The 14126-nt window shown below is 39.2% G+C and overlaps 1 protein-coding gene across 14 annotated transcripts in view; it reads right to left on the bottom strand.

Annotated features, from left to right (window-relative positions):
• The window catches only part of TRAPPC9 (trafficking protein particle complex subunit 9), a 542043-nt gene that overhangs the window by 317682 nt on the left and 210235 nt on the right, over positions 1-14126 (bottom strand). Inside the window, exon 20 of one of the 14 annotated variants that reach the window (XM_075141112.1) lies at positions 8805-10318. The exons of the other annotated variants lie outside the window; for them this stretch is intronic. Within the exon in view, the coding sequence (XP_074997213.1) occupies positions 10267-10318 (52 nt within the window). The 3' untranslated portion in view covers positions 8805-10266. Of the gene's footprint in view, positions 1-8804; positions 10319-14126 lie in introns of those variants that run through there. 14 annotated transcript variants of the gene reach the window in all.

Below are 14126 nucleotides of genomic sequence, written 5' to 3'. Positions count from 1 at the left end.
CGGCTACCAAGTCCTTGACCAGTCTCATTATTACTTTTATCTAGAAGCCACTACATCATGTAATAGTAAGTGTTCTCCAATGTAAAAGGCTAAAATAATAGAAATAAGGAGCAAATTACCAATACAACAAAAACAATTTTCTGAGGTTATGCCAGTATGTTCAAAACAACTTATTTTAAATTAATTGCTACTGATGAGTGCAAGCAGAAAAGACAGAACTAATGGCAGGCCATGCACCCCAAACATTAAATCACAGTAATTTAGCTCATTTGGGTATTTCTTTTTACTTACTTTCTGTAACTTTTACTTCTAATTTTTGCTCTTTCATTTCACTAGCTAGCAAAAAAAAAATAGAAAGCTGTAATACAACTCTCCATCATAATCAGGCCTTATCTGATTTATGACCATTTAATTCCTTATTGATTCTTTCTTTTTTTAATCATACCCAAAATGAAACTGATTCTTTGCCCTCTGAAGACAAAGCTGAAGACAAATACACAAATTTGCTGAGCAGCATAATAAAGATTATCATGTCTTATAGACAATACTCTCTGTAGAAGCAAACCTTTTCTTTACCTTGATGGATGCAATTCAAAATGGGGCACGGTGTGAAATCAAAATACTGAAACTGTCAAATATAATCACTCTTCTGGCACACCATGCAAAATTGAACCTTTATTTTATAGACAAGAAATATGTTTTCTTGCTTTAGCAGACCAAGGTCTCGAAAATGACGCAGACTTACCCTGAAGAACATAGAGTCTAAGAAGGCAGATTAACACAAGCCACATAGACAAAGCCCAGTCTTCTACTGTATGTCAGAAGGGAGTCTGCAGCTGAGAGAGGATAATTTTACTGTTGAGAATGGGAGAGGTGATAAGCATAATTCTCCTCTTGGTTCTCTTCCATACTAACAAGCACTATGAAACAAGGGTGTTATGTTTTTAAGCACACACTAAGATTAACTCTTCTGTCCTGAACCCTTCTCTCCTCTGATGTTTTTTGCTATTTCAGCAACACTAACCTTCCTGTTGCATAGGAATGTAGATTCCTACATTCTCACTTCTTTCACTCATTTTTCTTTCTACATTTCCATTTTATTAGATCATTTCCTTATAATGCAAGTTTCTTTCCAGTCTAAGAAATCCCAGCTCTTTATCTTCTCCATCCCCGAACACAATCTCTATGCCTAAATCTGAAATGACTGAATGTGTTATCCAAACATACTATTTCAAATTCATTTCCTTAGATCAGTTTTTTATACTCTCCAACCTAATCCCTGCTTCTTCCATTTCACAGTCTTAACAAGGATTACAAACATCTCATCAAGATCAAATCTGAACGTCTGCATCATTATCATCTATAATATTTGTGCTATCTTTGAGACAGTTGACCCTTGCTGCTTTTTATTTACATCGCAATCGAGAGAACAACACTTTATTTCTACTAGAAAATGTCTAATTTGTGGCAGCTTTGGTTTTTTCCATGCTTTTATGTCTGGCTTGTTGGGCTCCAATTTCAGTTTCCACTTCTGATCCAATCACCCAACCTAGCCAAAGCTCTGCCCTTGCTCTTTTCACATGACTACAGTTTTCGGCATGAACCTCATGGTCTCCTGTCTTCAGCCTCACTTCTGGCCATGGACACACCTTATTCCTAAACTTGTAGACCATTTAGGTTCTCTGATTTTCTAAGCTTCAGGCCAGGTCAGAACACATTTTTTTTATTTTTTTGTAATTAAGCATTTGCTTAATTACAACTTTCTCCTGTCTGAAAAATTGGGCTTAATCCAACTTTAATCCATTGCCCAGACACAATACCCCAAAGATCATATTGTCTACTTGGAATTTCTTAAAATAGGATATTATTCACTTGCTGGCTGAAGGCAGTTCTGTACCCTCTTTGCTTACCTGGATGGTACAAAAGCAGTTTAATGACAGCAGAGGCTCCAGTCAGAGAACTCTGGCTGAGCATTCTACTGCTTTTTTATCATCTTGTGCATGTTGCTATTGTTTTCTAAAACTGTTTCTGAAAGGTGAAGTATTGTTTCTCCTAGGTTATACCATTTATTTCTTTATCAGCATGTTCTGCACATTATTCAAGACCTTTGACAATAATTAGTTTTGCTTTAAACACTAAGAGAACAAGACTGGGTTTGGAAACTTGTCAGACTTATTTCTGAGCTGAAGCAAGGAAAAACATAAAAAAAGTGCAATGAAATATGTGTGTAACAGTAAATGATGATTTTAAAAAAAAAAATCTCAGACCAGCAACAGAATGCTGTCATAGTATGTATTATTTACTTTAAATGATTTTAAAACCCCGTAGATGATCACTATTTCTGTGCAAGACCATTACGTCTGTGTAAACGTATTAGATACAACACTTAGATGTGAATAGGTTTCATTTGTATGATCTGAACCAGACTTGAAAAATCATGCATTTCCAAATGATTAGCTCTCAGCATGTTTGTTTTTCAGTATATTCAGAAAAGCATATTCTATTCATTGTTAGTTTTTAATGCAATGTATTTTCAACTACAGAATTGTAATTATGTACTTTTTCACGGCATTAGTATTGTTGATAGTAGATACGGAGCTATACTATGACATGCAACACAGCTCACAGATAGTCTGCAAGGCATTGCTGATCACTTGGTAAGTTTGCCAGGTACTGACAGAACTTTTAGGAGTCTAAATCAAAGCTAAACATGCTTCAGTCTAACTGTTCAACTAGCTCATCAGAGTAAAATATGTTAATAGAAAATTACAACTTTTTTTCAGATTCAGTGTATGCACTCTGTTCTTTTCAATTCCTCTGAAACAATTTCCTACCAGCTTCAGTTACATACAGGATTATGGCTAAATCAGTATTTAATTGGATCTGACACGGTCATTTTTGTGACACATGCAGTGGAAGTACCAAGGCTCAATCCTTCACCAAAAGACGGTACAGAGATCAGGACTGCAGAACCGCTTCCTCTTCCAAAGATGAACTGAGACCCTAACACACGTTCCCCCAAATCATATGTATTTTACGTATTTAGTACACACAGCATATAATCAGAATCTGTGTTCTGTTGTAGAGCTTGGACAAAGCATCAGAGTCCCACCTCTACTGCTGTAACCTGACATAAATTGATTGAGTTTAAGTAAATTCAATGATTTTAAGCAGGTTTGACAACACACTAGTAAGATTGCCGTAAATACTCAGGTATTAATAACAAAACCATTACTCTTTTAATGAACTTGTGCTGTATAGAAACTTATAGAACTTTTGCTCCATCAAAATAAATGTATGACTGATTCTGTGATTCACCTACTCAAACACCACACAGCCGCTCACTCACTCACCCCCCTCCACCCCACAGTAGGATGGGGGAAAGATGATGATGATGATGATGATGATGATGATGATGATGATGATGATTGATGATGATGATGATGATGATGATGGTGGTAGAATACACAAAATGAGTGATGCACAGTGCAATTGCTCACCACCTGCCGACCAATACCCAAGTAGTGATCGCTACTTCCTGGACCACACCTTTTATTTATATACTGAGCATGACATCATATGGTATGGAATACAGCTGGGTTAGCTGTCCTGACTATGGTCCCTCCCAGCCGCTTGTGCAGCTGGCAGAGCTTGGGAAGCTGAAAAGTCCTTGACTATAGGGTACTTAGCAACACCTAAAATCATCAGTGTGTTATCAACATTCTTCTCATACTAAATCCAAAACGCAGCACTAGGAAGAAATTTAACTCTATCCCAGCCAAAACCAGGACAGTCAGTTAAGGCAGGACTTCCAGCATCCTCATCTTACACAACTCACTCATCAGCTGCTCTGTGGGGAACCTTCCTATTCCTTTCATCATTCAGGATCGAGTCCCATCAGAAGCAGAGATAAATGCTTGAACTTCTAAAACTGCTCTTCAAAGACATAGGAGCAGAAGGCACATAGCATCTTAAAAGAATCGTGTCTTAGAAAACTTGGTCCTTTACAGAAAGAGTACATTTAATACTAGGATTCTGTTCTTTGTCAAGTTACTATATTCCTTAAAGACAATATAAGAAGTTATCTCAGGTGGGGATAAAAACTCGGAATCTTTTTTAACAAAGGTAAAACAGAAGCACAGGAAGTATTTGGTCAAAATCCTGCCCTCTGAGAAATTTGAGAGAACACTACTTTAGTCAAAGAAGTTATTTCATAAGCAGAAAGAATAATAAAGTCTGTTTCATAAGGATTTGTGTTCTTTCACTCTTCTTTATCCTCTAACTTCAGACCTGATTTCTGCATGTTCCCTGCCAAACAACCAAAAAGCTCCAGGTGTCAAATCAAATATACATTCACTAAATTCTGCCTGTCTTTCCCAGAAAAGCGGCAGTGATTTTTCTCTTTCCCCTCTACCCATCAATGATTTTAGGAATTAAATCTACCTTTGAGACCTCTATTCCTCAATTTACTGGTGAATTCAAAACTTAGTAGTGACAGAACAGAAAAAGCAATTGCATCAAACTTGTTTTGTTAGAAAACCAGATTCAAAAAAGGAGCTTGGAAAGGTGAGGCAGAGCACTAATCCTCGCCAGAACCACTAGATTCCAGGTTCTGATAATGAAAAGAAAATCATAGTGTTTAAATGGTACACATGGCTTTGTAGCACATGAAGTTAATTACCTTTTGCAGGATTTAAGCCATTTTTTTGGTAAAATAACCAGATTTAATCAGAGCCAATGTGACGCCCATCTACAAGAAGGGCCGGAAGGAGGATCCGGGGAACTACAGACCGGTCAGCCTGACCTCGGTGCTGGGGAAGATTATGGAGTGGTTTGTCTTGAAGGCGCTCACAAGCCATGTCCAGGACAACCAGGGGATCAGGCCCAGCCAGCACGGGTTCATGGAAGGCAGGTCCTGCTTGACCAACTTGATCTCCTTCTATAAGCAGGTGACCCACCTAGTGGATGAGGGAAAGGCTGTGGATGTGGTCTACCTGGACTTCAGTAAAGCCTTTGACACTGCCTCCCATGGCATTCTCCTAGAGAAGCTGGCGACTCATGGCCTAGACAGGTGCACTCTTCGCTGGGTAAAAAACTGGCTGGACGGCCGAGCCCAGAGAGTTGTGGTCAACGGAGTTAAATCCAGTTGGCGGCCGGTCATGAGCCGTGTTCCCCAGGGCTCAGTACTGGGGCCGGTCCTGTTCAATATCTTTATCAATGATTTGGACGAGGGGATCGAGTGCTCCCTCAGTAAGTTTGCAGACGACACCAAGTTGGGCGGGAGTGTTGATCTGCTGGAGGGTAGGAAGGCTCTGCAGAGGGACCTGGACAGGCTGGATCGATGGGCTGAGGCCAACTGTATGAGGTTCAACAAGGCCAAGTGCCGGGTCCTGCACTTCGGCCACAACAACCCCAGGCAACGCTACAGGCTTGGGGAAGAGTGGCTGGAAAGCTGCCCGGAGGAAAAGGACCTGGGGGTGCTGGTTGACAGCCGGCTGAACATGAGCCAGCAGTGTGCCCAGGTGGCCAAGAAGGCCAACGGCATCCTGGCCTGTATCAGAAATAGTGCAGCCAGCAGGAGTAGGGAGGTGATCGTGCCCCTGTACTCGGCACTGGTGAGGCCGCACCTCGAATACTGTGTTCAGTTTTGGGCCCCTCACTACAAGAAGGACATTGAGGTGCTGGAGCATGTCCAGAGAAGGGCAACGAAGCTGGTGAAGGGCCTGGAGCACAAGTCTTATGAGGAGCGGCTGAGGGAACTGGGGTTGTTTAGTCTGGAGAAGAGGAGGCTGAGGGGAGACCTCATCGCACTCTACAACTACCTGAAAGGAGGTTGTAGCGAGGTGGGGGTTGGTCTCTTCTCCCAAGTAACAAGCGATAGGACGAGAGGAAATGGCCTCAAGTTGCGCCAAGGGAGGTTTAGGCTGGACATTAGGAGAAATTTCTTTACTGAAAGAGTGGTCAGGCCTTGGAACAGGCTGCCCAGGGAGGTGGTTGAGTCACCATTCCTGGAAGTATTTAAAAGACGTGTGGATGAGGTGCTTAAGGACATGGTGTAGTGGGCATGGTGGTGTTGGGTTGATGGTTGGACTCGATAATCTTAGAGGTCTTTTCCAACCTTAATGATTCTATGATTCTATGCTGGGAACCAAACAGCTGGAAAGCAGAGAAGGACCTTGGTTTCTTAGCAGACAAGCTGACCACAAGGCAGTAATGTGCCTGTGTTGCAAAAAAGGCCAACAGCATCCTGGGCTGAATTAGGCAGTGTGTCCCGCGGGTCGAGGGGGGTGATCCTTCCCATCTACCCAGAAAAGCTGAGACTATCTGGCGTGCTGGGTCCAGTGCTGGGCTACCCAGTACAAGATACGGACTTAGTGGAGTAAGTCCAGCATGGGGCCACTAAGATGATTAAGGGACTGGAGCATCTTTCATATGAGGAAAGGCTGAGAGACCCGAGACCTGTTCAGCCTGGAGAAAGGAAGGGTCGGGAGGGATTTCATCAATTTGTATAAATATGTGATACGAAATGAAGACGAGGGAGCCAGACTCCTCTCAGTAGTGCCCAGTGACAGGCCAAGAGGCACTGGACACATTAAAACACATGAAATTCAATCTGGACATGAGAAAACACTTTTTTCACTGTGAGGATGGCCAAACACTGAAACAGGTTATCCAAAGAGGCTGTAGAATCTTCATCCGTGGAGACATTCAAAAGCCAACTAGACACGATCCTGGGCACCTGTGCTAGGTGACCCTGCTTGAGTAGGGGGGGTTGGACTACATGACATCAAGAGGTCCATTCCAACCTAAATGATTCTATGAATGATTCTGTGAAAACACATTTCATTTATATTTTTGATGGAGCATTCACATCCAAACCAAAATAGTCTTAAATAAATGTCCTGAGTATTTAAACTGTATCTATTGTCATTAATAATACAAAGAAAAAACTTTGAATGGTTCAAGCTGTCAGGAGCTTATGATTTATATTTTAATGCATGAAGATAAAATTTAATGTCATTTTAAACAAATTAATTTTTGTTGCAGATTTTATTAGACCATTACCTTCCATGAGCTTTCACAAACCTCTTATGGTGAGTCATTCATAAATTGGATTTGTATGGCAAGAAGACACAGAAATGTGTTAACTGCCTGAGTACTCCATTCAGTTTCTAAATCTGCTTAGTTATCTGGAATTATCTAGATCTAGGATTTAAGACAGACTGCAAAGCAGATTCTGAAAAATCACACTAAACACCTATTGCACACAAACTGAAATTCTTTTAAAATCGGGTATATGACTAACTTCCATGGAAAGTCACTGTTACCTTAGACTTTTCTTCAGCACCTTATGCTTGTCAAAGATTTGGTCAGTGTTTTAGTAAAAAGTAGTCTTTCCTGTCGCTTCCACTCTACACCAGCCTTCTGCTGAGTTATCACAAATAGCTCTTCCTAAAAATCTCTCTCCCTGCAGCCAAACTCCAAGACTGCTTTGTTAGGTACATTGATCAAGATACTCCAATGCTTACTCGGTGAAGAAAATGCAGTATTTTCAAAACTATGCTACCTGTTTGGAATCAGTCAGGATTCAATCTTATTATTACAGATAGTTTTTTGTTTCTGTGACTTCCCTCTTTTCTGGGGCATTGCACAAGACACTAACTGTAGTGGTCTTAGGATGAAACTATTTTATGAAAAATAAAACATGCAGTTCTTAATTCAGTACAATGTATTATATTCTATCACAGTATCAAAAATAATTTTTATAGTTCCCCTAACAATAATTAAATTAGTATTAGATACATTCTGTATGCCTAAGTGAAAGATCTGAGAACACATTCGCTGTTGAGAATTAGTATTTTCTTCTTTTTCCATATTAAAATTAAATTAGTATTTTCTTCTTTTTCCATAACTTTGCATTATTCCTTAATCTTTTGTAATTCCTGCAGCAGCAAGTATAAAACCTAAGTGCTGACCAGAATCACTTTGTCAGGGAGAACACACACAGGAAAAAGACATCCCATTGACAATGGATTTATAAACAAAACGAAGATATAAAATTGCTGAGAAAAACAAAAATTATAGTTAATGTTCAACACAATAGAAAAGTCAACACAAGAAGAAAAAGTCTTCAGCGGGTGTTCAGCTAGAAATTCTTTTACGCAGCAAATTAGTATAATTTGCTATATAAAATTTAAGTTTAAATGCCTCAAAAGGTTAAAAAATTGTAACAGCATGTGAATGCTGTTTTCTTCAATCCATACTTAATCTTAGATTTCCAACAGGGTTCTGGCATTTCCAGGACTGATCACAGGACGAAACGATTTGTCTTTACCGATGCTGTAATTTTCTACGTCACTGTAAATCATCATCTACATTTCAGACCACTATTGCTGATGTAAAGTAAAAACTTCTGGAAATCTTCAAGCTGCTCTTTATACATCCCAGCTCTTGGTATCACTGCGTGTATATCTACATTCAGGTAAACGGTACATGTTCAGCTGCTGCCAGGGCAGTGAATTCAGCACTCAACGGCAACGGCTACAGCAAACCCAGAAAGGCAGATTGTGTTTCTGCTCTTGGCACTTTCCTGCTGAGTGACAGCCAGAAAATCGCTTACCATTTTGTCTCTCAGGCCCCCAATGACAACATACACCTCTTTTATAACATACTTAAGCATATGGATGAAAAAACATGCGAGAAGGACTTTGCTATTCCAGTTCACTACCTGTTACATTAAATGACTGAAGTTTCCAAAAAATGAGCAAATATCAGTTCTGAATTCTGTTCCTGTTCAGAAATACCAAGTGAAGAATATAGGAAAATCTAGAAAGCTCAACAGTGTGTTAGGAATTGTAGCGTCAAAATACATAAGGAAAGAGAATGAGGTTTCCTCAGAAGCACATTGAACTGGCTTCATAGTGACAAAATATTAATTTTGTATCCCACAAAGCTCTGTTACCTTCATTTTAAATTATACAAAAGGCAGACTTACTGTAAACAAGATATAAATCCTGTCCACCTACTTAGCATAGAGTTGTCCTTCATCTTATCCTTCAAGGTGAAGGAGGAGAATTAAAAATGCTGGAAGCCAATGACTATCTCCAGAGCTTTCCATTTTGTTTTTGTTATTGAAAAAGAGGCTTCTGGTCAAAGTTATACACCAGAAGAAACAATGCTGAATGAGACATACCCCTGCATGGCCCTTAGGAGGTATATAATTCCCAAATCTCTTTTTTTTTTTTTTTTTTTTAAAAATTTCCATAGGGACCTTTCTAGCTTTGCAGCAAATTTCCCAGACATGAATTTACAGTCCTTGTAAATTCCTTCTGACAAAGCACAGAAAGAAAATTAAATTGTTCTAAGAAGTTCTAGTGGATGTATTCTTGGGCTTCAAAGCAATTGAATGCATCAGCCTTAACATTTCGGAAGTGGTCAACTGTGAAAAAACATTTCTTACATCTTTTAAGTTTGCTGTGCCCTAAACTTAAGTGCTGATCTACATCAGGACTGAACTGAAGATATTAAAATGAGGAAGTTCAATGTTTAAAGGTTGTGAAGTTTTAAAAGTTTTTCTCATATGTCTCAAAAGAAAGAAAAAGGTCAAATGACTGCTGGCTGCACCTTTGGATGAACTCTGCCATGCAGAAATCGGCTGAGTATAAAACAATGGGTTGAATGTGCATCTGTATCCTTCACCTTACTGAAAAGTTGAGAATCCTCTGCCCCTTCCCTTCCTCTAATAGCATGGTTTGATTTAGTCCTATCATGTTGCCTTCTTTATGGCTACATTTTGTACCTTATCATAGATGCAATCACATTTCTTGCTGTTCAGCAGAACTGAACTGTTCTCCACACTATCAAAAGTTAGAGTGCTTGAGAGCCCCCCATTCTACCTGTAACTTTTCTTCTCTGCTGCTCTGTATCCATGAAATGAATACTCTGCGACTGCTCATCAAGTCACTGTGTTGCTGTCTCAGTCCTGAGCCTGGAAAATGTAACTGAAGTCAATCAAGTGATTAAATTTGAGAGTTCTTAGCCACTGGAAATGTTGTAGCAGTAGTCCTCTAAAACACCTACAGGAAATTAAACAATGATATCATCAGCCTATGAATAACTTTTTAATTCAACCTGCTGTACCAGCAGATGCCAGGTAACTGCATTCGTACTAATACAACACCTGTCCCAGGTGCTAATATAGCACAAGGCTAACTCTTCTTATTGTGCAATCTTCTGTTTATTAAAGACTTACTTTAAATTAGCTTTTCAGGTCTTCAGGATATGGCTCATTTCCTTGTATCTCTGCTGGTAGTAATATCTAGTAATAAACAACATGAATAATATTTGGTAATAAACAATAGAACCCTACATGAACCAAAACCATGTTTCAAGAGCATCTATATTATTTCATATCAAAACATTTGAAGGACAAAACAGATAATATTTTAGTTACCACTGAAAGTTATGATTTAGTTTTTTCTGACCAAGCACTGAAGAACAAAACGTAGAGTTTAGTTGCCAATTAGTCCTGCCCTGTAAAGCATTTTCTCACCCACAGCCATTCTGCCAATTCATTCCATTTAGGATCTGTAACTTAAATAGAGGAGGAGGAGATGAATTAAAAATAGCAGCAGCAAAAAAAGCCAATTAGTAGGAATTGCCACAATAACCTTTGTCAGGATAAATTTAAGGTATAAGGCTCGGAGATAGTTACTATGGCAACCACAGGCACTTGCAAGGTACCATTAATGAGAAATGCAGTATCTGTCACACAAGAAGTAGATGCAGCGGCAGCCTGACAGGCTATTTAAAGACACTGTTTTCTTCCCTGGCCCCTTTTTTCAAAGAGCAGCAGGAAAGTAAACTGCTACACAAGTAGCTTTAATATGTGTATTTTTCTAATTTTGTATTCTCTTTCCACTTCTTCAGTCACTGACTGTTAAGACCTCAACGTAAGTTTTATTCAAATTGAACAGGTTAGATTTACAGACATTACCCATGGTTTGTCTACTCTTTGCAAAACAAATCTAGCTCACAACTCGTACAAAAACTCCAAGTAGCAAAAGGTGAAACGGTTCACCTACGTACCCAAAGATATAGCCACAGGACTTAAAGTAAAATAATAATTTTACTGTATTGTGAAACAAGACATTCTGAAACTAAGGCAAATATTTGTAAAAAAATTTGTATAAATTCTCTTATTTGCCAATACAATATGCAGCTGTTATCTTTACAAAATTATATATTACAAAATATATTTTACCAGTTAGAAATTATCGCAGATATATGTCTGGTACTTTTTCCAAATACACACAAGCAAGTATTCAATATGAACAGCTTTAAAAAATGAGGTTTCTCCTTTTTCTGCACAAAGTCCATTTCACTTCCATTTCTAGTATTTACCAAAAAAAGCCAATTTCAAACCTGAACTGTCACTGCCACCACAAGCACCCTCATTAAAGACAAGCCTGCGTTAACTCATTACTGTACACACAAAATGACACAGTTCCCATCAGGACCCTAAATAGCGTATTTTTCAGGACTGTGAAAAAATAATGAAATGCGTGCTGCTGCAATTCCTTGGTACCCCACCAGTACTGCGCCCAGCTCTGGGATCCCCAGCACAAGAAAGACCCATGGACCTGTTAGAGCGGGTCCAGAGGAGGGCCACAAAAATGGTCAGAGGGTTGGAACACCTCTCCTGTCAGGACAGCCTGAGAAAGTTGGGTTGCTCAGCCTGGAAAAGAGAAGGCTCCGGGGAGAGTTTATTGTGGCCTTTCAATATGTAAAGGGAGCTTATAAAAAAGACGGAGAGAGACTTTTTACCAAGGCCTGTAGTGACAGGACAAGGGCAATCTACAAGGGTAGATTTAGACTGGACATGAGGAAGAAATTTGTTATGATGAGGGTGGTGAGACACTGGACCAGCTTGTCCAGAGAAACTGTGAATGCCCCATCATTGGAAGTGTTCCAGGTCAGGTTGGGCGGGGCTCTGAGCAACCTGATCTAGTGGAAGATGTCCCTGTCCAGGGCAGTGGGGTTGGACTAGTTGACCTTTAAAGGTCCCTTCCAACCCAAACCACTCTACAGTTTTACAATTTCAAACTACACACGTCGATGGAAAGGTTTGCTCAATAGTACCACCATACTCAAAACCTGGGCCAGCTGAAAGTGGTAATTCAACTACGCCAGAACCACAGGGATACACCTGGTTTATATACGGTGTCATTCACTGCTCCTACCCTCACTGTTAATGCGGATACGGTTCACTAAAACTTTCTCTTCATACCATTTGAAGTTTCTTCTTGATAAGAGTCTGGTTTTGTTCATACCAAACTGAATCTTCATGTAGCAGAAGAATCCTACTAAAAGGACCTTTATGAGCTCAGAAATTATTATCAATAAATTATTACTAAATTGTATTTTGTTACCTTTACCAATCCCAAAGAGGCAGCTTCTCTCCTTTTAAACACTGCAAATTGAATACTAAAATCTTTCTGTAAATAATACATCTCCTAAAACCAAAGCACTCAAGAGAACACACTGCGAAAACCAGATCAATGGTAGCTTGCGATTTAAATAGGTTAAATGTGGTCTTGGCAACTTAGCAGCCAAGCTTTCGCACTGGTATTAGCAGGTGTTAGATCTCCTCGAAGCTGCGAAAGCTCTGCCAACTCATCAGGAGATGCACAGCTCATTAACACCATTTTGATATAAAAAATAGGGCTGAGAACAAAGATTCCCTGACGAAGTAACCCTGGAAGGAAACTTTGGGAATCAGTATTTATAATGTTAGGCCTCATTTGTCAAAGGGAAAGGTTTTAGCTGAGATAGATACATCCCATGGCTGGGATTTTATCACAAATGTTTCACAGCAACTATTAACAGAATTAATATTCTGCCATGTTTTCTGCAGAGTTGACTTATATTTCAGTTTGAACTGAAAAAAAAAACAATGAATAAACACTTCAGGAAAAATATAGATGACCTAGTAAACTGTTATAGCAGGAGTAATTTAGAGAGAAAGATTTCCTCATGCAAGCAATGACTCAGTAGATTCTTTCCAAAACAAGATTAGTTTCTGGAGACTCATACAGCAAGGAGGAAAAATTATTTTAATTGTATTGAAGTCATGTAGCCACACAAACCACTCTATTCTGTTATACTGAGTATATCTAGTTTCAATGCATATTTGAATTTATCCAGATTCTAATTTTTAATTTTGTCATGTAATTTATAAAACTTTTCAGCTGATTTTAAAAATATTAAAGCAAAGGTTGCTGTTCCTGCTTGTCCACTGCTTTCCCCTCTCAGTTAAAGGACAGACCTACGACTAGCTGATTGGCATCAGCACAATTCACGGGAAAGAAGACTCTGAAAGGAAGAGGAGAATAAGCAACTGGGGAACAGAGAAATATCTCGGAGAATTTGAAGAATCTGAAAGAGCACCTGTCATCAGTGAGGAAAATCTCTGTTCCATCCCCAAATAATCTAGTATAAACAGGCTCCAACCCATTACCAGCTCCTCTCCTTAAAGCTGCACTTCAGCAGTGCAAATCCTGCATCAACTGCATGTGTGGGAATACTCCAGAAACCTTCAGGTCAGGAGTCAGGAAGAGATCTGCGGACAATAGCAAAACCTTCACCAAGAAGTAACTAATTTAGTTTGTGAAGATAAGAATCAATAAACCAGTTTCCATTTAACCACCTTACCAATAGTTATACCAGATAGCAAAAATTTAATCTCATAATTGAAAGGGAAAAAGAAAATATTACCAATCATCTTGGGCTATTAAACTTGAAATAGTTTTATAATTTATTCTTCCATTTACAATGTGTGCTTGCTTTTACTTTCTTTTTTTCCCCCTCAAGTGTAACAGCATCTACGTTCCTCTCTCATATTAGGTTCCCTTTTGCAAATATTTTCTTCCTAGCACTTCCTTTCAACTTAAATAGTTTTCAATGATCACCACCTCATTTGGTGAAATCGTACCAAAGAAGTGAAAACATCCTATCCTGTGCTGATACAATACATCTGCTCAAAAAGATGGTTGGTTTCTATTCAACTACTATTGAACCGCGGGCAGCATTTTCATAGATGTATTAAAACCTGCATCCAATTCCTA

The sequence above is a fragment of the Calonectris borealis genome, chromosome 2 (genome assembly GCF_964195595.1).
Source record: "Calonectris borealis chromosome 2, bCalBor7.hap1.2, whole genome shotgun sequence".
NCBI classification, from domain to species: Eukaryota; Metazoa; Chordata; class Aves; order Procellariiformes; family Procellariidae; genus Calonectris; species Calonectris borealis.
The sequence above is the reverse complement of the archived record's forward strand: the minus strand, read 5'-3'. Positions and strand labels throughout refer to the sequence as shown.